The 25,163-nt window shown below is 38.2% G+C and overlaps 1 protein-coding gene across 1 annotated transcript; it reads left to right on the top strand.

Moving 5' to 3' along the window:
• The first annotated feature begins 831 nt into the window (after positions 1–831).
• On the top strand, positions 832–24,374 carry LOC120533202 (oocyte zinc finger protein XlCOF8.4-like). Its single transcript, XM_039759959.1, has 3 exons — positions 832–963; positions 12,529–13,061; positions 21,818–24,374. The coding sequence occupies exons 2-3, from the start codon at positions 12,632–12,634 to the stop codon at positions 22,768–22,770; spliced, it is 1,383 nt and encodes a 460-aa protein (XP_039615893.1). The 5' UTR covers positions 832–963; positions 12,529–12,631; the 3' UTR covers positions 22,771–24,374.
• Positions 24,375–25,163: the final 789 nt, after the last annotated feature.

The raw sequence follows: 25,163 nt of genomic DNA, 5'->3' as shown, positions 1-25,163 counted from the left end.
GTGGTAAGGAAATACATAGGTATAGAATACAAAGCAGAGTCGGATCCATGAGAAGAGGGAGCAATTTAAGTGCCTTGAGCATGGGAAAGGTGCTGTATAAATCCATCCATTATCCAATCCGCTATATCCTAACTACAGGGTCACGGGGGTCTGCTGGAGCCAATCCCAGCCAACACAGGGCGCAAGGCAAGAAACAAACTCTGGACAGGGTGCCAGCCCACCGCAGGGCACACACACACACACACACCAAGCACACACCAGGGAATGCACCTCACCTGCATGTCTTTGGACTGTGGGAGGAAACCGGAGTACCGGAAGGAAACCCACGCAGACACAGGGAGAACATGCAAACTCCATGCAGGGAGGATCCGGGAAGCGAACCCGGGTCTCCTAACTGTATAAATAAAATGTATTATTATTATTGCTATTATTATTATGAGAAGGCAAGAAATTATATTAACATGCCTCAGAATTCGGCACACTAGATTAAATTATACATTATGCTAGGCAGGACAGCATCAGTCTTGAGTATGTAAGATCTTGTAATGAATTAGAGACAGATGAGCATATTTTATTATTATTATTATTTTATCATTATTATTTATCCCTGGGAATGGGTAATTTGACATTGCAACAATTATTAAGGCATGGAGATCCATAATCTGTTATTTAAAAACTATAGGTTATAGAAGTCTATAGATTATTTAGGTATTTCTAGTGATAGTCCCCTCCGCCCCATCCTGCGCCATATTCCAGTCCAGCTGGTGGCGGTAATGCACCTTAAGTTGGCTTGTCAACCGCCATTAAACAAGAAAGAACACAAAGAAGATGGTAACTTCAATCCGAACGACGGAAACGGAAGTGGGATGACGCCACGTGCCTGTTTGGCTCGCGCTTCAAATTGAGTGGGTGAAGATTTTGCAGTGCGTGAGGATTTAAAACCGTGACCCCGAGTAACAAAAGGTGTGTATTTTTAAAGTAGCCAAAAGCGAGAAGAAAATAATGATGTAACAGAGCGGCTGATTTCACTGTCGTCAGAGACACAGGTTTTGGTCGCCGAGTGACACCCTACGGCTTCACCTAAACTCTGTTTTGTGTGTTGTAGCGACCCTGAGGAATGTGTCTGATGTCCGTAGCTGGGGCATTGTGACACCGCTTGATATTATTTGTACTTAAAGACATAAAGACTCGTTCTGCGCCATTCATAAAAGACCGTTTTCCAGTACGTATTTACCTCGGTTAGACCTGCGAAGCTTGTTTTAAATAGTTGACTATTTTGATTTTGATGTCCTACTAGTCATTTTGTGCAAACACGTCTGCGTCATGTGTTTTTAAAAAGGAGATCAAGTGAGCCCAGTCTTGGAGAGTCGCGTTTCATACCAGAGCTGTTCTGCTGCATGTTGGCCACTTTGGTTTGTGTTTTTTTTTTATATTCCCCCCAATAAAAGCCGTGCTTTTATTTGTGGGCGTTTCAATTTAACATTCGGTGCCTTGTCCACGGTTGATTTTCAAGAATTTAATGGCGGTTTAGTCCAAGTCATATAGGCGATAAATGGGATTTGGAATTAGAGCTCCACGCGTATATCTTTACACTTTATTTGCTACTGATACAAGCTGAAGATAGTATGCAGAATATAGCACCGTTTTTCTTCATGCAATAAAATAAATCTGATAGCAAGGAAAAATAAACTCGTGTCCCAATATCATAACATTTGTGTTAATGTAATGTTAGATTTTTGGCAAAACATTTCATTTGTTTACGGTTCAAAATAAAGATGACGTTTTATTTACTAGTCTTTGGAATGTACAATGAAAAGCGTCAAGTACGTGTGGTTTAACAATCGCTGCTGTGATACAGTGGTGTAGAACTGTATTGCATTTGAAGTAGAACATAAATACGTATTAAGAATTCTGAAAGGACAGTCAGCCAGTCATTGTTCAACCCACTATATCCTAACACAGGGTCACGGGGTTCTGCTGGAGCCAACACAGGGCGCAAGGCAGGGTATGGTAACAAACCCCGGGTATGGTACCAGCCCACTGCAGGGCATGCGCACACACACACCAAGCACAGATTTGGGACAGGTCATTGAATAATAGTAATAATGCCTTGTTTTTTAGATTCACAAATTTGTGTATAACATTAGTCTCACCACTATTTTTTTTTATGAACTCTGTTTTTATTTACGATCTATGACTTTGAAAAAGTGTCCACGCTATTTAAAAAGCATCGTCTGCATTACCAAAGTATTTCACCCCCAATGCTGCACATGAAAAGATTTAACTAATTTGATCTCAAATGTTGTAAGCCTTGGTTAAAGTGAGTGAGACAAATATGTAACAATAATACAAGCAATATGGATTTTGCTATTTTGATGTAAAGGGAAGATGCTGATTTCTCTACAGAGATCATAGCAGTATAAGGAGGCAGTTTGGCATGCTACAGAGTTCTGATCCTGTTATTGTGGTAGGTCCAACACTGGTTATTCTAATCAAATGAAAACCCAAGAGTAGTTACAGTCGCCTGTTCAGGTAAACGGTTTAAATTTTGACTATCAAAATGGTTTTTGTTTTCCCACCTTTAAAATTTTACATTAAGTTCTGTGTTAAACTTGCAGAACTGAAATGCGCATATAGACTTACATGTTTGAATTCTGGCTGAATTTGAGAACTGAACTTGTAATTGTTATCTGTGAGCTAGTGGTCTCCTACCGCATCCTATAATTTCCAAGATAGTGCTGATGGATTGCTGACTAATATATATTTTTTATTCATTCCTGAAGTGAGTCATTGATGATGTGCTGCTGTTGTAAAACATGTGTTGTTATATTTATACATATTCGTAGCTCTTTTCTCTTGTGTTCGCTTGCTTTACTGAGGGCAAATGCAAGTAACAGTTTTGTCAGCAAAATAAACTGTGCTACTTTGCTAAATGCAACGAGCTGAGATCATTCCAAAGAACTGAAGGCTTATTCATCAGGACACTGGCATTAAGCACACTGGTAAATATACAAATTAATGTCAGGAAAACAAATCAAGATTTTTTTTTTTCTAATTGCCAGACTAAAAAAATTGTGCATTAATCAAACAAGAATGAACTAAAGCAGTGATATTAAGACAAATGGCCAACATTAATCAGTACAGTGAAAGTGACTAATAAAAACCTTACAAAATACAGCTGTGTCAAGTGGAATTACATGATGATAAATCCCACACAAACACTGTTTTGTTGTTAAATATAACAACAATATGATGCACAGAGTTTGTCACCTAATGTTTGATTTCTCTAATTTTAAGGCTTGGGGAGAATGGGACTGTTAATTCCTGATCCAGAAAATCAAAATATTAAAATAAAGTGGATTGTTGTTTTCACACAGCTGTAGTTGTTTGTATACTTTTTTTTTTAATTACATATTTAACTTTTGAAATACCGGAACATTGTAATGGTATGCTACTCAGTCAGTCAAATATTGACATAGTGGATGCAACCATTTACCTTAAAGTTAATGCAGAGGAAAAAAAAAAGAAAAAGGGGAGAAAAAAAAAAAGATTCAACACCCTTCCAAGTAGAAGCAAGAGAGAAAGATGTGAGCAAGAAAATTTTTAAAATAGAACAATTATTAGCCAATATGAGTTGGTCACGGGCCCAGTGTGCTTATTCTAAAATATTAATATATTCTTGCCATGCTTTGAAAAAGGTTTGGTCATATCCTCTAAGAGAGAAAAAAATTCTAATTTAAGGTAATGTAGATCATTGCTTAGTTGCTGAGTTTAAAAAAAAAAAAAAAAATGTTGGGATTCTTCCAGATGAGCAAGATTACTCTGCATGTAATTAGTGTGGTATATGCTACTACTGTACAGTCAGCTTATCCCAATGCACATTAATGCCATCCAGCAGTACACCACATATCACCATTAATAAACTGGAAGTTATTGTAACACTGAGGCTGTCTGAGAAGCTTTTACAAACTTTGGTCCAAAATGATGCTAATTTAGTGCCATCCCAAAACATGTGATGCTGGGTTTGCAAGGGCGATCCTGCCCAGCATCACCACATCTTGGACAATTTTAAACAAGGTGAATATGATCATTGAAAGGCATTTGCTTGAATTATGGAATTCTTTGCTTTGAGTGTATTCACTCCTTTTCGAAGATTCAAATTTGAAGGTCCATTTCCCACTGTTTTCTAGGATCTTTTGAAGGGAGGACTTTGTGACATTTTTACATTTTGTTGAAATGCTGTCTGAGTCTTCATCAAGAGTAACTACTATGGCCTCTGGAATTTCTAAGGGTGTGAGATGTGGGAAGTTATGTATATTTAATTAAAAAAAAAAAAAACTCTGAATTGCATATTGGGGGGGAAAAAAAGTGGAGATAGATAAATTTGGACCATCATTGTTCATAAGATGTAAATACGTTGTCTATATAAAGCTCTCACAGTGTCTTAATCCATACTGTTTCGCATACATTAAACACTGAGTAGGCTTGAGAAGGTGTAAAGTGGTTATTCTATATGTATGTGTGATATATCGTAGTGTCTACTAGAGTGAGGTTTACCCAAATTTATGTGAACTGAGGTCATCAAGGGCTACAACCCTTTTGAAAAGTATGCCATTTATATTTTTTGATGAAAACGCAATTACAAAACACAATCTAATAAAACAGTATGTTGCAGATACGTTTTAATATGGCATGAAGACAGTCCTTGAAACCCTGCACTCAACACCCACCTGACTCGGAGAGCGGGTCTCACAAGGGAGCTCCATCAAAAAGTAGTGGGTCATGTACAGAGCAAAAGCCAACCAAAAGGGTTTAGCACAAGCCATCAACTCTGAACATGTATTCCTAAAGAGATTTTGGTTTCTTTACTGTTTTAGACAATTGATCTAAATTCATTAAGTTTCCACTGTTCTATTTTCTTTAAAAAAGCTACTTGTAGGATACTGGACATAATTCATAGATCTTTATTAAATGAACCCATCTCTGATTCTTTCTGAGCAGACTTTACTAGATTGTTATTTATTCTTAAGAATTACAGGACAATTTCAAGTGTATGTTTTCTTTTTAGACATACAGTAATCTCACACCACTCAAATCTTATATTGCAAATTACAATCTTTGTAAGAAATGTCTGTCTGGCTCTTTCCTTGGTCACAACACGGAATATGCTTTAAATGATGTTGTAAGCAGGGCTGTGGAGTCGGTCGATAAATCCTCTGGATCCAACTCCTTAGTTTCTGGTACTTCTGACTCCGACTCCTCTGTATTTAATATGCTAATGTATTTTCCATGTTGATTGGAGGAAGGCAACGTACACGCCATTTAACCACAGAACTACTGGCTAGGAAGCTTACTCTCTGCCGTATTGATTAGTTTAAACAAAAGACAAGAACCCCTGAACACACATCAGGCCATGGCACACACCTCCACCTACATCATTACACGTGTGTACACTCAAATGAAGTTTTTAAACACATTATATCTGAAATAAAATGAAAACACTTTTTGTAGTGTACCATAATCCAGATTACAATATGTGAATGTCAGGTTCTATAATGGCTCAGGTGAACTTCACACAAGTAGTAACACAACTATGCACTGGGCTTTATTCTTGCATCAGAGAAGTACATAATTATTACTATTGTTTGTGAAATTGGACATTTGAACGTACTGTATTTTTTTTTCGTCAGAATCGGTACATTTTTGCTGACTCCAACTCCACAGCCCTGGTATTTTTAGTCTTCTTTACTAGGAAATGCCACTTTTTATCATGCCTTTATTTGTGAGTCACCAGGTGCATTGAAACATGGAGGGATGGAGGATTTAAATTTGAGTTTGAGAAGCAAGTCATATGTAACTAATGCATTTTTAATACCTTGCCATGCCCAATGTTGGATTAGTGCTCATATTCAACATAATGGACACAGTTTTAATTTATAACATAGCATTTATTTTCATTTGCAGTGTACAAATCTGATTAAATTTATAGCTTCCTTTATACAATGAGATGAGTCACAGTTATTTCAACGTGTTGTCAGTAGGTGTATGATAGAAAATAGTTATTGCAAGTTCTGCATTAATTGAGTGCACATTTTTGAGGATTATGCATTGAAGTATTCAATATTTTGTAAATATATTTACAGAGATGCTTTTTTTGTCAACTTTGAAAGCTAATCTCTCCAGTTTGGGAGTAATGCCTATGTATAACATATCTGGTTGTGTGTTTAATTTGTAATTGAGCCTTTGTTTTAATTGGTTTGTAGAATTTTGAATTCAAATGTTTAGTATTCTTTATTTCTGAGATATATAGTTCCCTTTACTTTAAGCTCTGTGTTAGTTGAATGTACTAATTGGGAATTATGCATTTAAGTATTCTAAATTCAGTAAATATATTTAGTAGTGTCCTCAACATCAGAGATTTTCACACTGGGGGCTGCACTCCTGGCAAGGTTGACATTATTAAAAAAAAAAAAAATGTACATTCTGGTTTTGAAAATTGTTTAAATTGCCTTGTGTAGTTTAGTTAAAATATAACTGAACTAGCCAACCCGCGGCGTACCATACGCCACATAATCAGGCCGTTTTTTTTTAATGATTTTTAAGCATAGGGAGAAAATTAACATTTGAAAAATCGGTAATGTAATAAATAAGCAAGAAGAGCAACATTGTAACAGTGCACGGAACGAACCAACACACAATCGGCCGTGACTGAAAACTGGGGGACCGTCCTCGCGCCATTGGGACGCAACCAGTGGGAGTGTATGAGTCGCACTTAATGGGAATTCCACGGCTTACAGCCCGAATGGGGTTCAACGGCGTACCCACGACTCTCTGCGCTGGGGAGACACACGCTCAATGTCATGCATAATTATTTATTGAATGCTAAACACTTCTGGAAAGACACGGTTGTCTAAAACGGGTTGGTGTGAGAATACAACAGTAAGTGAATGAAAAGATGGAACTCTGGAGAGAGGAAAATACAACACAATAGTGAACCCGCGGCATAACAAACGCCATGTGGCTCAGACATGCATGTGGACTCTTACAACAGACGAAAGGGACTAACTGGGTGATTGGTGAGTTTTTGCGTCCGGGCAAATGGGCAGGCAGTGTGAATGCCTAGAGAGCGAGGGTAGACACTGGCCGGTGAAAAAGGAGTGTTGGTGGGCAGGAAAACGTCTTCCGTGTTCCTGCAGGAGCACCTAAGAAGACGCATGTTTGTCGCGGTTGCGAATAGCTGTATGTAGTGTGTAAAACAGTTTATGGTGCACGCGGTCGTGCGTCGTAACCGAAACCTCGGTTTTTAAAGACTGCTTACTTCATTGTGCTTTAACCTCAGTTGTAAAGGATTGTTTTAAGGATGCCATGGGATACCCCTCGCAAACTGTTTCACACGCTTCCTATGGCGAATCACCTCCGCGAGAAACATGCCTCTATGAACAGTCAACGTAGCTCGGAGGTACATGACATGCACATGACATTAACCTGACCTGCACTGCATGTGGCCTCTACGACAGACGAATATAAATGACAGCATTTTTTCTGTGTTGTCACGTCTGAGTTGGTGGGCGTGGGTCTGCGAGTTGTCGTCGTATCCAATGGTCTTGGAGTTGGTGGGCGTGACCCCTTCCGGCATGCTTTCCATGGTTGTCTTGCCTTAGTGAAATATATATATAGATAGATATATATAGATATATATAGATATATATAGATATAGATATAGATATAGATAGATAGAGATATAGATATATATATATAGATATAGATAGATATATAGATAGATATAGATATAGATATAGATATAGATATAGATATAGATATAGATATAGATAGATATAGATATAGATATAGATAATATAGATAGATATAGATATATATATAGATATATATATAGATAGATGTTCTTTAGTCAAATGAAAGTAGTCTTGTATCAGCTTACTTAACTGGTATTTGAGTTGTTGTCAGATGATATATGAGGAAACACCAGACCAGAAACAAAGAAGGGGTGCTTGGTAGAGGGTCTTTTGATGCACTGTTAGTTACACAGCAGCAGAACCAGAGTCTCCATATTATGCTTGGCTACATTTTAGTTCCATTTCTGTCTCCTAGTGTTCCTGTCTCTCCCACCTGACCTCCTTTTCCTATTCTGTGTCCGTCAACGGCGCTAATTCTTGCCCTTGTGGTCTGAGGTCAAAACTCTGTCTAGGTCCCACCTTTTTGAGTCGTCCCATTTCAGGATGGAGACTGCCCCTGAATGACATGCCAAGACTGACGGATTTTTGCAGAAGAGTGTGTTGTAACAGGTTGCCTGTTAACATTGCCCTGGCACAAGTAGACTGCAAATTACTTCTTTCAGCCCCTCTCAGTCCATTGTGCTAGTGTTAACAGTATTTTTAGTTCTGGCAAACTTGTTTGCTGCATCTTAATTTTCAGATGTTTTAGAAATTGACGGACTACAGTGATCCCTCGCTATATCGTGCTTCGACTTTCGCGGATTTTATATGTAAGCATATCTAAATATATTTTATGGATTTTTCACTGGTTCGAGGATTTCTCCGGACAATGGGTCTTTTAATTTATGGTACATGCTTCCTCAGTTGGTTTGCCCAGTTGATTTCCTGCAAGGGATGCTATTGGAGGATGACTGAGAAGCTACCCAGTCAGAGCACGTATTAAGTAAAACTCCTCAATGATATACGATATGCTTCGCATACTTAAAAGCCCAAACGGCACCTGTCGATTTTTGATTGTTTGCTTTTCTCTGTCTCTCTCTCTCTCTCTGACATTCTCTGTTCCTGACGGAGGGGGTGTGAGCAGAGGGGCTGTTTGCAAACTGGCCTAGAGGATATAGACACTCCTCTAAAAAAGGCTGAAAGACTACCTTCACATTGCTCCCTTTCATGCGGCTGCTTTGTTGGGCGGTGCTTCCCATACTTAAAAGCACCTATTGATTTTTGATTGTTCGCTTTTCTCTCTCTGTCTCTGACATTCTCTGCTCCTGACGCGCACTCCTTTGAAGAGGAAGATATGTTTGCATTCTTTTAATTGTGAGACGGAACTGTCATCTCAGTCTTGTCATGGAGCACAGTTTAAACTTTTGAAAATGAGACAAATGCTTGTTTGCAGTGTTTTAAAGTCCTTGTCTCTACAACCTCCTGTGTTTCTGTGCAAATCTGTGACCCAAGCGTGACAATATAAAAATAACAATATAGACGTATGGTTTTTACTTTGCGGATTTTCACCTTTCGCATGGGGGGGGTTCTGGAACGCAACCCCTGCGATCAAAGAGGGATCACTGTAGTTCAGAATGCCCATTGAGGAAGAAGGATGAATGTTGACAATTAATAATAAAATTCACCTATCTAACATTTAATTTTAGTGTTAACAGAATATTAATCAACAACAGAAAGCTTTTGTTATGGAGTCTGTAATCATCCTTCCTTAAAAAATAATTACAGGAACATACTGGACCTAAAAGCGGTAGCGGAGTTACTTTTCTATTTTTGACCATAAATTATGCGTAACCAGTGGGTTCCTTCCACTTTTGATCTACTGTGGATTCAAATGTACCTGTATACTTTTTGTAAGTGTAAAGTATTGAAAGTCCCTTTTGTGTTTCATATTAAATCACACTACTGTTTTTACATTAAAAGTAGTTAATTAAAAATTCATTTTGTGTATATATATGGAAAATTAAAAACACAGACCCATACCCCCCAAAAAAAAACCTATCAATATCCCCTTGTTAAGATTCCTAGTGGGAGTTCAGTATTTGCAAATTTAAGATAAAAGGAAAGGCAGAGTTGAATGTATTTTGTTGTTGAAGGTCTAGCCAGCTGAAGAGCAGTGCAGTTGCTCAGTGTTCGGCTGCAAGGTAAGAGTTGTAGATCTACTCCTATGACCCAGGCTAGGCTCCTGATTATTATTTTATTTTATTTTTTGGTGGAGGGACTTTCTTAACATTTTTTGTGGTTTATCCAGGTAAGGGCCATCGTACATAGGAACATTTATCTTTTTTCATTATTTATGAGAGAGAGGCAGTGCTTTTGTGCAAACCCACTTGAGTATGTGTTTTGAACTGAACTGCATTTTTGGCAAAAAACAATTTCAACCATGAAATGTCATTTTATAACTGAAGTGTTTTGGTGAATAAAATCAACCTTCTTCATTTTAACATCAGCTACCACTACTGTGGCATCTCTTTCCTGTCTCTCACTTTACCTATGGTTTGATTGGTGCCGATTACCGGCATGTTATCTGCTCCATACTGGTCTAGACCTATCACCTGATAGTTGAGTAGCCACAGCCTGCAAATTAAATTTTAAGATATGCACTTTAGGATAGATTCCATAAAGAATTTAATAAGAAATTTCAGGTCATTGGTTGTAAGGCATATCATTGCTAGCAATTCAGCAATCAACCCTAAGCAGTTCTTTTGGTCCTTTTATTCATAAATCAAATCAAAGAAAGTAGGTAAGAGAAACATAATGCCCAAAAAAGAAAGAAATGCTGTCAATGTATACATTTCTGAGCTTATTACCACGCTACAACTGAACCTTTTTAGCTTACAATGAAAATAAAGAAGATAAATTAAGCATTGTTTGAAAGTTGATAATTAGAAGGTTCTGAAAACTTTTGTAGGATGCAGGAAATTTAGTAATACTATATGTGTATTTCAAAAATCGCTACACAAATGGATAATGAGTGCAGCTAGGAAATGCCATGCTGTTATGGAAGTCTAGGCCCCTTGCCTTAATAAATTCTGAATTTAAGTAATGGCAGAGTTATAGAAGACTTAGAGCTCTTGTTCTTCTAATAATGTTGTGTTGAAAAATGACTTTAGCTGTGGAGTTTCCACATTATTAATTGAGCTAAATGACTCTACTGGTTTCATCAGGAATAAATTTAGTTATTGAAGAGTGTACAATGTTATTTAGCTCAATAATTTAAAATTATTTTAATATCCTACATCATAAGGGTGTGGTGAAAAGGGTGCTGAAATAGTTTAGCACAAAAAAGATTTCTAGGAGTGGGAAAAATTGTTCCTTGGTTAATTGAGGTGGATTGTGTGGAGTACTTTGTTTTCACTTTCTGTGTTAAAATAAATTACAATACACCCCTAATAGCTGAGTTACATTTTACATGTGACACTTAACTCTTTGAGGGCAGAATATTTTTTCCAAAAACTCAGTTTTCTGAAAAACACGCAATGCACTGGTTTCACACATAAATCAACATAAAACATCTGTTGCTGCGTGCTGTTGTTGCTGTTGGCACCTGTTTTGCATCTCTAGCAGCAGTGGCTGTGCAGGGGTGGCTCGATGGCCAGCAGGAATGCACGGCGGGCCGGCTACCTCTTTGTTTTCGTACAGCAGGTGGGCGATGGTGGTAGTCGCAGTGTCATGCAATATGGTTTGTACCTCTTGTCATCATAAGTGGTGGTCCTCCTAGGCGAACACTGCTGTAGGAGTATCAGCTACACGAAAGTGTTCAGCACCACGATCAGCTAGGGACCGACAGGCCGATGCTGGTCCCTCACTTTCGTTTTTGATATCCATCTCCAGAGCACTTGCATCAAACTCAGAGTCCGAAAAGCCAGAGTCTGATTCAGTGATAATAGGTAAAATGTCTATGGAGTATTTTGCTTTACAAAATTTGTTTTAGTCTCTCACTAGATGTCGGTGCCATTTTACAGGCGGTTTGCTTTTCACTACTCATGCATGCACAGGAAATCAAGGTCAAATCAACAAAGCTACATAGCTTTCTTTCAACCAAAGATAGTTAAACTAAAACATAAGGGTGAGTTTTGTCACAGTTTACAGCCCATTACTGTCCTCTACCATGAATTTTGACAAAAGTCAACATCAGCCCTGAAAGAGTTAATTTAGTTTTATGAACATGTTCATTAAAGTTGGTAAATTCCCCAAAATTGAAGTGTAAGGCTGATACGGTATGTAGGAGGTAGAGTGTGTGGTGGTTTCACACAAAGGAAGAAAAAGCATACAACAAGTTTACAATTGAAATTTTGAAGCTGTAAAAGTAGTATTATAAAATGGAATTTGATTGTGGACAACAATGAGTCCTTAAGGACTTCAGATCTTCTACGCAAGCAATACAAAGCCTAATGACTTTTATAGACTGCAAGTCCAGATAGGTTTTGTTTAAGTTATGTAGTACACATGTTAGGCCACTCCTAGAAATGTTTTATGCTGTTCTTGTCTTCATATTGTAAGTAGCACAATTGCCCCATGGGGAAAGTCCATAAAATGGCAATTAAATTATCTAAAGGGCATAAGGCAATGAGCTAAAAAGAAACATTGAAAGAGCTGACATAAATATGTAAACCAATGTTTGGTGCATTTTTGAAAGCTCTCTACTCCTTTAAAGGGGGTTGGTTGTTGTGGTGATGCTGTTTCCAAAAATGCAAGACTGTGGGGAGATTATAATATAGTCTAATTGACTCAATACAGTCAATGTTGTCTTCTTTTCAGTGTAGGAATAACCTTTACCACCTCCCTCCCTTTGCAGGTCCCTGCCAATGCAGCCCATCACTAACTCCAATGGAGAGAGATACCGAGCTGATCTGGAGCTAAAATGGATAGGACATTTTTGTAAATAGGGATTGTAAGAGATGAACAGTAATGAAGAACGGGAGAATTCTTCACTACACCAGGATCTACATTTATTAAATGCTATGGAGAAAAGTGTGGACATTAAGGAAGAGAAGTGTGAGTGGGAATGGTTGCAACATCAGTGGGATGCATCTAAAATCAAGGAGGATTGTGAATCTGCAACAAAAAGCATGAAAGAATACCCTGAACCAACATCTGATAGCAGTGACATGCAGAAAAGTGAAATTATAAATTGTATCAAGGAAGAAAATATTAAATCGGAAAGTGCATCTCAGAATTTCTGTGCGCATGGAGATGGCCATAGATTAGGTGTCACACGTAGTAGACAGAGCCCTCAACAGAATGATTCTCTCCATGTGAAGTTGGAGTCTTTGGAGGCTGACATAAAGAGGCCTGAGAAAGCATCATGTCAGAGCCACGAAGGAAAAGGTAGGTACTAAAGTAAATAAATTATGGCTTAGGGCTGACCTGATTTACTTGAAGAAAACTTTGGGTTTTCTCTTTGCTTTAGAGTGCAGGGTGTTTTATTTTAGTCTAGGAGTTTTCTATTGAAAAATAAAAAATTTTCAAGCATAAGTATAAGTTTTACAAGTCATGTATTAGACATATAAATGAAAGACATATGTGTGTGTGTGGAGCTCTCTGCTTTGCTCACACTCAGCCACAGTCACTAGATGACAAATGCATGCACTTTTTTCAGGACTTGCATGTACTTCAGTTCTCATTCTGAAAGATGTGTGTGTGTGTGTATATATGAAGCAGTCCACTCTGCCCACGCTCAACCACATCCATGGGATTTGGTGTGAATTCTATGGAAGATGTAGAAGCTTGTACAAGTGTGATTTGCACTTGATGGTGTATGCATGCATTTTTACATTTTTTTCTCATTCATCCCAAGCAGACAAACTCAGTTTTGTGGTACATGCATGTTGTACATTCATATAACGAGCTATCTCATATGTTTGCAAGAGTTTCCAGCCTGTCCTACTCAACGTGTGCCACACTTGCACTCGGCTACATGTCCGTCTTGGACAAGATATGACCTGTTATGGCCCACTTAGCTGATGCCTATGCAAGTTTTTGAATTTAGTAAAACTGCTAGGGAGTTTTGAGGTTGTTTTTTTTGTCCTGAAGACCACACACAGTTAGTCCTGCCATAAATGTTTATTTCAGTAAACTGTAAATAAAGTTCCTTTTACCTGCATATACCTAGTTAAAATGCCAAGACTGAGGTCTAAGTGAGATTTTAATAGCTACCAAAAGGAAGTTGTTCATGCAAAAATGTGATATATTGTACAAAGATAGATTGATCTTAGCTACAGTCGTCTAAGTGGAAATGAAGGGCATTTCAGTGATACTAGTGGAATAATCTGTTGTTTGGAGGTTAAAATGGACTATTCACAAAATGCACCCCACTTGCAGACTCATTCTTGCCTGCTGTTTCACTCTTGTAATGCAGAGTTCATCCACTCACTGCAGGCTGTTAAACACTTAAGATATCCCTTGGGCAATATCACATCACTCACTTTTGTGGTAGGAATGTTAAAAGCAAGGCCACAATACTTAAAATCCTTGATAGAATGAACACAGATGGAGGTCAGAGCAATTATTTTGGTACTCTTGCAGGAGCCACAGTATATCAAAAATATTACGAGGCAGGCTGTGATAATGGTGGCCATTACGGGTTGGGGTGGAAGCACGAGCGACCAGAAGCCTACTGGTGCACACCTACAAAGAAATGTTTGTAGGCGTGCATACATGTAAGAAGGTTTTCACGTTAATTTCAGGTTTTATGGATCCCAATTTGTGAGTCAATTTTTATTTAAGAGCAAACCCATAGAATTTCTTCATTTTCAGAGGTAAGACCATTGTAACCGTAACCGGAGTCTATGTATATCATTTGGTGGCTACCCAACAATTCATACTGCGACATGTACTTTTTACTTCTAGTTAGAATCATAAACATGTAATCCAATCTCTAACTGAAAGTCAGCAGTTTATGGTTTGTTCACAACAGATTTTGCAATCCTCCCTTTCATACATAAAGAGCTGTAACTCCTTTAAAAGTCTTCTTACTTCATTATGTAATTTGTAGAAATGGAAGAATGTGTTGCTTCAGGCAATCTAATAGCCAGCTGGTTGTTATGATTAAAGCAAGCACAGAAGGTAATAAGTACTGTATATCAGGGAGGGAGAATGCAGATGAGATTGGATTCAGTTTTACGCTGTGGTCAGTTAATGTCTCTAATCTCTGGCAAAGTCTGCTTGAATTGTCGCAGCTGTTAAATTCTGTCTTTAGCTCATTCCTGTACAGACATTTAACAAGGCTGATTTACTTTTCCTTGTTTGTATCTGCATTTCTAGTACATGTCCATGTTATTTTAAAATGCATTATTACAAATTCATTAAATTGATTTCTTAAGTGACTAACTGGTGAAATATGTGGATTGTTAGTTTTGATGGAACCTATAACCATCCAGATCTGATAAGTCATGCAAGTAATATGTTGCCATAAAGCATATACCTATCACTAGACATTTTGTGGTAGTCCACTGATACTGCCTTTTCCATGATTTCCTGAGTTAATGTCTGTATTTGCATCCATGAATTTGTTTGAAAATGTTTTTTTTTTTTTTTTATTATGCCTTTTTCTGACTTCCCTTTCTTCTTGAGAACAATGTGCATTTAATTTAGCGTGCAAGTATTGTAAAATCCTTCAGTACAATAAAGAGAATCTGTTGCTGTTCTGCTTCATACATAAACGGATGAAACGTAGTTACCGAACAGTAAGTGATGCATTGACAAAGTAAAGCACACTCGGTAAGCAAAGTGATTCCACTAACTGCAAACAGTAAATCTGCAAGTATATCAGAGATACATACAGTATTGGGTATAAATGTACAACATGGATCAAACAGAGCAAGTGATCAGTCCTGTGACTAGTATGGCAGGTGTTAACATGTGTCAACTTGCATACATTCATCTGTCTGAAAGTGTAATGGCACAATCATAAAAACTGTCTGAGGTGGGAGAAAGCGTTATCTTCAAGCATCTTTTGTAATTGATGACACTCCTTTCCATAGTGGACTTTAAAGTAATAAACTAGGTCATTGTAACCGAGTTAAACAAGAAGAAAACTCTTGGGTTGCAAATGTATGCGAACTGCTGCATTTGAAGACGTTAAAAAGCCATTTTTATGTGGTTCAGTGATGCTTGTTCAAGAAACATTACTATTAATGCGGCACTCATTCAAGAAAATGTGAGGTTTCTAAACTCTTGGGACTTCCCCAGATTGGACAACACGCGAAGTGCGATCACCGCATATGTGGAAGACTATTTATCTGTTGCCGAGGCAACAGCAGGCTCAGAGCTCTGCTCCGTCTCTCTGCCAAAGCAAACTCGATGGGTAATGCAAGAAACATTGTAAATGCAGGGCACAGGATTACTTGGTCACTGACCTGGCCACGACCCTGCCTGACTGCTGTGTCTGTGTATAGCAGAGCTACAATAAATAACCGTGCTGTTCCTGTTTCAAGCTGAATAAAGCTGGTTTTGCTAAATTACAGAGACTAAGCCTTGGGTTTTGGGGTGCAAGACAGTGACTTATAGTGCAACCCTGATCTTATAGGATTCTCTACTGTGGTGATTAACTGCACCACTGTGAGCCTGCAGTTGCCCTGCCCCGGCAACGGACAAACAATCTTACACAGACGCGGCAATCATACTTCGGAATGCACTTCAGTGTGACATTCCCGTTGGGTGGGGGATCCCAAAAGAGTAGAGAAACCTCACGATATGAAGAAAAGGATGATTCGGCTTCTGATAACTGTGCTGCCCACAACATGCTTCTGCATTTAGATAATGTTTGTTTTGAAGTCCTCCCACCCAATAGCACTATAGTGACAAATAGAGAATCTCATTACAATGAAATTTTCATTACAGCGAAATATTTTTTAGATCTCCGGCAGTTCGTTGTAATGGAATTTTACCTGTACATATAGATAGAGATACAGTATATAGATGTTTAGAATAAGTCTGGGTTTTGATTCACTGATGTTGTCTAATTGTTTACTAACACTTACAAGTAACTGATGAGTGGTAATATAAAGCTGTGTTTATTGATGGTAAGTTCTTTCAGAGGTAGTGGTTTGAGTGTGGCTCACCGTGACCCAGTAAGGGAAGCCTTTCAAGCTCTTGGCTTCTGTTAGACTGTGTAGCCCTTTCAAAGGCAGCTGGCTCAGAGCCAAAAAGTTTGCAAGAGCAGCTTTTGGTTTTTTTCTAGGTTATTCTGGAGTGTAACTCTTTCGGGAGAAGCAATTGGAAGACAGACTGACACGTCTGCGAATCCCAGTAGGGATTCCTTGTGTGCAAACCGCTTCTATAGACCCTTGTAAGGTATCGAAGGTGTTGAGGAATTTTTGCTTTGTATTGTGCTGGTTATGTTAAGATAGGCAAGTACTGTAGGACGTACATCTCGATCAAGCTTAGCAATTTAGGCATTTCCAGTATTAACTTGTCCACCAATATAAAATGAACCTTATAGGTTGAACTGCTTTTTGTGAACACTATTTTTTCAAAATAATACACCCTCCAAGCCTGCTGAAATCCACAGTCCTCTAGTTTATTTTCTTAACCCTGGGGGACATACTGCCATTGTCATACCATTTAGTAAGAAGTTGAACCTCTGCTCAGTAAGCTGTCTCATTTCTGTAGGTAATGAGACCAATTACTGTTCTCATTGACCCTGAAAGTCTTCTGACACAGTTGTGAGAGTACTGAGAGAGCAATACCAGGGTGGTCTGCCTGCTGAAAGTGAGATAGTTAAAAGGCTATTTTAGGTCCAAAGAGTGCCATGAGCATATATAATGCCCATCACAGCTTCATTGACCTAGGAATCTCCTTGTAGAGGTGAAAGAAACCTGTGCCTAAGAAAATGCTTCAGGCATCTTTGAAAATGGGTATTTAATTATCAGAGACCCTACTCACAAACTATTGGACAATTTTATTGTTCAAAGACTTAGAGTTTGATTGTATGTATATACACTACATGCATATATTGTAATGCATGGTAGGAGTGAAAGCTGCATTTTTAAGTAAGTTAAATACAGTACAGTGCCCTTCATGAAGAATAACTACAGACTATAAAGGGTAGAACCAAGCCTAGGTATCTTATTACTGCACTAATGAAACACACCTAAATAATCAAACACCTTTGATGCCAGTTGTCTCAAACATTATTGTGTCCTGAAATACCAGGTGGAGAAAGTGTTGTAATTTTTACATGGTGTGACCAAAATGTATGCAAATAACCTTAAGTTAAAGTCTGTAATGTGCACGTTAATCACATCTGAATTGTTTGATTTATAATTTTAAACTGTGGAGCAGAGGGGTAAATCAAGAACAAATGTGTCTTTGTCTTAAAAATTATGGGGTGGGGCATTGTATGTCCTTTCTTTTGCACCATATTTCTATTGCCTTAACATCTCCATCATAGTTTCCGGGAAGGAATTGTATAGGTTCAGTTATGAGCAGCAATTCTAAAAGCGCACATTCCCAGGGTGCCTCTGCCTCCTATTGGATAGAATCATATTCTCAAAGAATGGCAGGATTAGGTCTAAGCCGGATACATCATAAAGATGGCAATGTCTACACAAGTGGAGGGTGACTTTGGGACCTGAAAATTCTCAAAAAGTTCACTGTCCTCAATCTCATTCAAAACAGTGAATGTTTTTATGCTTGCTTATATTTCTTATATAATTAGTGTAATTTGAACAGCATTCTTTAATCAATTGCTGAACCCAGTTACTGTTGTTCAGGAATGGGGTTATAAGGTAGAACCTATCATAGTAGCAGCAGGTGTATTGTAGAAACCAAGCTTACATGAAAGAGTGTGTCCTGAATACCATCCATTGCTCATACATACACCTCCACGTTGACAATTATCACTAAGTACATGTTATTATGTTGGAGGAAAATTTGGCGGTAAAGTCAAGAACTTTAGTGGTGATGCAACATCATTCGCCATATACCACACATCTGAACCTGTGTTCATTATAAATTTCAAATGAAACAAAGTAAAGAGGAGGTAAATTATAACAAACACCTTATTTTTATCTTTTAACTGTAATTTGGAAGCTTATTCCCTCCACTCAGAAACATTTATTGCATTATTTCCCAAAAGATATTGCCTCCAATAATTGGTGGTATCGTGCATGCATGTCCTCAGGATGTCCTGTGGTGGCTAGTACAACATTTGTTTTTTCATATGGCACATTTTCATATAAATGGTGTAGCTCAAAATGCTTTACAAAATGAAGAAAGAAAAGTTCATATGAAACAAAAATAGGATTAGGCAATACTAAGTAATAAGGAATAAAGTAAGGTGTGATGGTCGGGAGGAGGGGGGAAAAACTCCAGATGAGCCAGAGGAAAACAGAAAAACTAAATCTTCAAGGGTTTCAGGGCCAAGAGACTGCTTAGCCCCCGCTGGGCATTCTACCTAACATAAATGATCTAAATCAGTCCTTATGGCCTTTGGGTTTCATGTGAAAGAATTTGATGATAGTCATGTAGACATCTGGGGTACTGCCTTCAATCCATCAATGTAGGAACTGCATGGTGCCTTGATCACGTGGTAAACAGAACAGCAACGAATAATAGGGATTAATACTATTGCAGAGCCTTGATGAAAATGATAATTCAGTGCACATATAGCTTAACAAGGATACACTAAAATGAAGCTATGAGGAAGCCATGTTAAAATAATGGACTTTTAGCAGTTTTATAAAGTGCTCCACCGTATTAGCCTGGCGAATTTCTACCGGTAAACTGTTCAAGATTCTAGGTGTATATCAGCAGAAGGCTGCCTCACTTTAGCTCTTGGAATTTTAAGCAGGCACTCGTTTCTAAGGTTGCGATTTGGAGTGTAAGGTGACAGGCATTCCAAAATAGCAAGTTTATTCAAGTGATTTATTTAACTGTGTAATGACTGCCTTCCCTAGAATATTACCTAGGTTAGAAATAGGTCTAAAATTGTCAAAAACAGAAGAGTCAAGATTATTTTTCTTGAGCAGGTGTTTAACAGCAGCAGACTTAAGACAGTCTGGGAAGACCCCCATATCTAACAAAGAACTTACTATGTCAAGCACACTAGCAATTAGCACATCAGATACTGCTTTGAAAAAGGTTGTTGGTATTGGGTCAAGGGTGCAAGTGGAGGGATTCAGTTGAGAAATTATTCTGCATAGATCGAGTGAATCTATTCTAGTGAACAAATTTAATTTAAAAGATTTCTGTTTAGGGCAAGAAATATTGAGGTTTAATACAATAGAATCTCCATAAATACATCACCCTGGGCTGCCAGCATGGTGGGGTGCGAAGAGGGTTGAAACGTTTTTGGATGGTGATGCTTGCCTGAGCCATTGGAGCTGATCTAGTCTTAAACCCCCACCTGCATAGCTGAAACGGGCCAATCCCCTTGTTGTTGTTGTTGTTTCGAAGGGATATAGGGGTAAAACTCTGAAAGTTAGCGGATGGCATGGAGTCGAAGTTGCTGAATCGAAATGAGTTGTGATGATTTCTGCTGCCAAGGAGGATTATTTCAGCAGGTGAGCCTTCACTTCCTTCAAGTGTGTCTGTCTGGTCAGGAGTTACTGAATCTGGTTCTCGAGGGCCTGGAGGAGTTCAACAACAAGGTGCATTTCATCGTCGGCAATTGTCCACTTCTGCTTTCGCTTAGGGACAGGTTAAAGATTTGCATACAGTTCAATTAAATGACGAGAGCTGAGCAAAAGTCATAGCTGTACATCTAATCCAGCATGTGGTAAGAGGTAAATTTTAATCCACACAGTTTAGAGTCACAGGGAGCCAGTGACTAATGGAGCAGTACGGAGTTTAAGGCAAGAAGCAGCCTACTCCTGCTGGTAACATTGAGCATGTGCATGGTGAACAGATGAAGAAAGCACATAGCTTGCAATTAAGGGGCAACAACTTGCATTTAATTTTAATTAGGTTAAAGAATAGTGAGTTTACTACTGATGTTTTAACAAAGAGTGGTAGCACAGAACTAGCATTCCTGATTCAAGGTGCTAGGATCTGCATAGGGTTTGCACATTTTCTCTTTGCATGCCAGTTAATTGCATGCTACAGACCTGCTTAACCTCTCTGTGTGTGTGTGTGTCTTTCTCTCTGTATACTTTGTTACTGGTAGCAGTAAATAAGATCTTTGAATACTGGAATTGTCCAAACTATTTCTCAATTAACATAAATTTAGTCCTCTGTATTGTGCAAAGTAAATAACTTCCATCTCCTTTTTCTATCCCCATCCTTAGCCTCTGAACGTTCAAGGTATGAACACTAGCTGCTGCATCACCAGATCACACTGTTTTAAATTACCTAGAGTAAATAACTAGATTAGAAGTAAACGGATTTCATTTATAAGTTGCTGTTGGTGGATTGCACATAGCACATACTTCTGCTTAACTGTGCGATTGTGCCGTGTAAATAACAGGTGTATCATTCACAACCAGATCCATTGCCTTACACCCATGCAGACTGGTGGCATGAGTCAGGAATGCCTGCGCTGCACTATCACTTTGTTTTTTTTTTTTTTTTAAATCCTTGCCAAACTTTAATATGATTAAAAGTAAATATATGTCTAACTTTTGCTCAGGTATTATTTGATTGCAAGCTACTTGCTTTCATCACCCCTCTCTACACCCATTGACAATGTTACTGGCAGCAGGCGCTTGCTTCCACTTTACACTCCTTACGCTCCTGTGATGACCACTGGCTTCCCTGTGACCCTAAACCGTGGAGCAAATTTAGCCCTGAGGACATGCATGAGTAAATGTACACCTATGACTTTTTTTCAGTTCTTGTGATGTGATTGCACATATGCACATCCTTAACCTGTCCTTTGCTAAATATCATAGGACTTCTGGAACATGCATGTGCATGAGGATACTGACCACACCAGGCAATAGCTTGTGGAAAACTTTTGTGAAATAGCTTTTTTTTTTTTGAGTGACATTAATGCGTCTGTGTTTTAATGTTTTCAAATTTCGCCTTTTCTTTGGCATGTTTGGGGAACGATCTAAACGGCATGTTAAGCAAGAATATCCCACAGTATAGAATTTCCTTTTGTAAATAGCTTATAAAATTGTACATTTTATGTATTTCTGCAGATGTAGAAGAGAACATCAATGTCTCTTCATCTTCAATTTGTCGGTACGAACCTCAGGAGATTGAAAATTTGAAGATAACATCTGGATCAGGGGTTTTGATACTGGACACTTTACAGTACTGTTCCCAGCCTGTTGTGACACTAAAAAGGAGAAACAAAATGAATAGAGAACAGGTGGACAATGCAGATTCAATGGTTTTGAAGGACTGCCAAGAGAGGGAAAAATATTTTAAACGTAAATCTAAACGAAAATGTAAGTGGAGTCCAATGACACAGAGGACATATTGCTGTTCTCAATGTGGCAAAACTTTTTCTACTAGCAGCAAATTTTGCAAGCATACAAGAATTCACAGTGGAGAGAAACAGTATTGCTGTTCTCACTGTGGCAAGCAATTCTACACCAGCAGCAATCTTCTGGTCCATTCAAGGGTTCACACTGGAGAGAAACCATATTGTTGTTCTGAATGTGGCAAAGGGTTCTCCACAAATGCACACCTGAAAATCCACACAAGAATTCACACTGGAGAGAAGCCCTATTGCTGTTCAGATTGTGGCAAGCGATTCCCCACAGCTACCCAACTTCAAATTCACATAAGAGTTCACACTGGAGAGAAACCGTATTGCTGCACTGACTGTAGTAAGCAATTTGCTACCAGTGGCAGTCTTCAGTACCACAGAAGAGTGCACACTGGTGAGAAGCCATATTGCTGTGCCGAATGTGGCAAACAGTTCTCCACTAGCAGCAGTCTTCACAAGCACACAAGAATTCACAGTGGAGAGAAGCCATATAGCTGTTCTTACTGTGATAAACAATTTTCCGATAGTTCAAACTTTCATTTACACACACGAGCTCACAGAGGGGAGAAGCCATACTGCTGTTCTGAATGCGGTAAGCGATTCACTAACAACCGCAGTCTTCGGAAACACACAAAAATTCACACCAGAGACAAGTGAGAACATTTGGGCATGATATGCTTGACAAAGCAACCTTCATCAACATAAAATGGACATCTATTGCAAATGTCATTCTTGATGAACAATGTGTCATCGGAGATCTAAAACCAGAAGAAACTTATAAATACCTAAAAAGGAGCAGACAAAAATACATATCAACAAATGCAATTGGAAATCACCTAAACCAAACCACTGAAGTAGTGCTAGTGGTGCTGGGATCAACATGACTCATTGAAAACTTCCTGGCATGAACACTAGCTGCTGCGTCACCAGATCACCCAAACATCCTGCCAATCACTGTAGGACTGTGAGGAACAATGCAGGTGCTATGCATAGCCCTGGCAGTAAATTCATGAGGCTATCAACAGTAGCAGTACAAAACAACTTCATGACTTGAGCACGATGTTCGCTGTCCTGATAGCAAGTTCACACCATTCTGTTCTTGAGAAATGAATCCTGAGAGAAGCAGTAAAGCATGTGTGGTGCGTAACTATGCTAACTGGTTATTAGTTTTTACATAGTGAACTTTCTTGTGTAAATTCTATCAAGTAGTGTTTATGCAGACTTCTTTCATAATGTGATATTGTTTCAAAAAAGAAAATCCAGTGTGGCTTGTAAATCTTCTGGGATTTTAAGGTCCTCACCCCTTATTTGATTTTTAATTTTTAAATGTTTTAACCTGCATAAATTGTTTGAAAAAGGGTTTTACAGTATTTTGCCATTTTGAGACAAAATTCTTAATATGTTACTAATACAGTAAGTGCTAAAGTAATGTGAGACATCACCCTCATCCTGATGCTCAGTCTCTCCTGAAATATTCCTTTTTAATTTTCAATGCTGCTATTTAATTAAAATTAATGAAAATGTATGTGAAGAAATGGTGTGTCTTGTTTAATGTATATGATAGCAAGTAAGATGATGCTTTGAGTGAAAGGTGGTTATTGGTAACCAGTTACAGCAGTTGCCTGTTTGGAGTAGCATGATTGGTTAAGATGCAGGGGAAACATTAAATGTGTTGCTGATTGTGATTGTGCTTATGTAACTGTAAGATGGGTTTTGAATGCACAAGGGAATTGCAGAAGTTAGCACAACCTCTTTATATACCGATTCCTCCCCTGGTATTTGAATGGATATTGCTGGCAGGGTCATATATACTGTATGTGTATAAACCGCTATCTGTCTATCTAACCACTGAGGGTTGCCAAAATTATCAAAATGTCAATAAGTATTGATTTTAACATTTAAAAAATAATTCAGTGCTAATTTTTCATGGTGTCGATTCTACAGCCTACATTAATGCACTTCCAATTCACTGTGGCTACTGTAGCATGATACTTTATTTTATTACACATGATTCTAAAATTTTATTTCATCATGTTTACTAAGTAATGTAATGCACATTAACTTTTCAGTACTCTGTAGCATAAACCGTAGCACTACTCCTCCTCTATGTGCTTGTATACTTCCAGCTGTGTTTCAGAATGTGTATTTAGCATGCCAAGGTTCATTTGTAGATCAACAGAAGTAAGCAGCAGCCTCGCGGAAAAGTAGATGAATATGCTAGTCTTTCTTGCAAAAATTGAGAAGTTAAAAAGACATTGCAGTTTATTTACACAAAAATGTAATGTGCTCTGCGTTTATGCGAAGCCTTTAAATGTGTTATGGGTCTGGTTGTGTATTGTGTTTTTTTTTTGTAATCTTTTACTGAATTTATTAAAAGCATGTAACATTCCACACAATCAAGTCAAACTTAACAAAACTAAATTCTGTTCAATACATGAGAAGGACAGGAAGGCCAACAGCCAGAGGAAAACTTAGACAGTCATAAAAAGGGAAAGAATTCCTTCTCCCCAATATAAATGCTTATTCTAAAATATTATTGATTAGACCCTGCCAGGTTTTTAAAAAAAAAAAGTTTTAAACAGATCCTTTAAGTGAGAATATTTTCCAATTGCAAATCGTATATAGCATCAGTTACCCACTGACTTAAAGAAGTGGGCTAGGATTCTTCCAATTGATTAGTAAAGGCAATTACAGTTTGTCCTTCTCCACCTTAAGCCCATCTGGCGCTACACCAAACACAGCTGTTAGTGGATTAGGAGGAATTGTGACACCAAGGCTGTCTTTGTATGCATTTAAAAAAAAATTATCCAAAATGATGTTAATTTGGTACAATCCAAAAACATGGCCTAGTGAAGCTGGAGCTCGGTTGCAACATTCGCAGGTTGGATCTTGCCCTGGAAACATTTTTGGACAATATTAAAACAAGATAGTTGTGCCCGATAAAAGATTTTAAGTTGAATAATTGAATGCTTTGCTCATATGGAGCTCGAGTGAATTCTATGTATGGCTGCCTTCCACTCTTTTTCTGAAATTTTGAGTGAGAGATTCTT

This window comes from Polypterus senegalus, chromosome 8 (genome assembly GCF_016835505.1).
Source record: "Polypterus senegalus isolate Bchr_013 chromosome 8, ASM1683550v1, whole genome shotgun sequence".
NCBI lineage: Eukaryota > Metazoa > Chordata > Cladistia > Polypteriformes > Polypteridae > Polypterus > Polypterus senegalus.
Note: the sequence above shows the minus strand (reverse complement) of the source record. Positions and strands in the feature narration are given on the sequence as shown.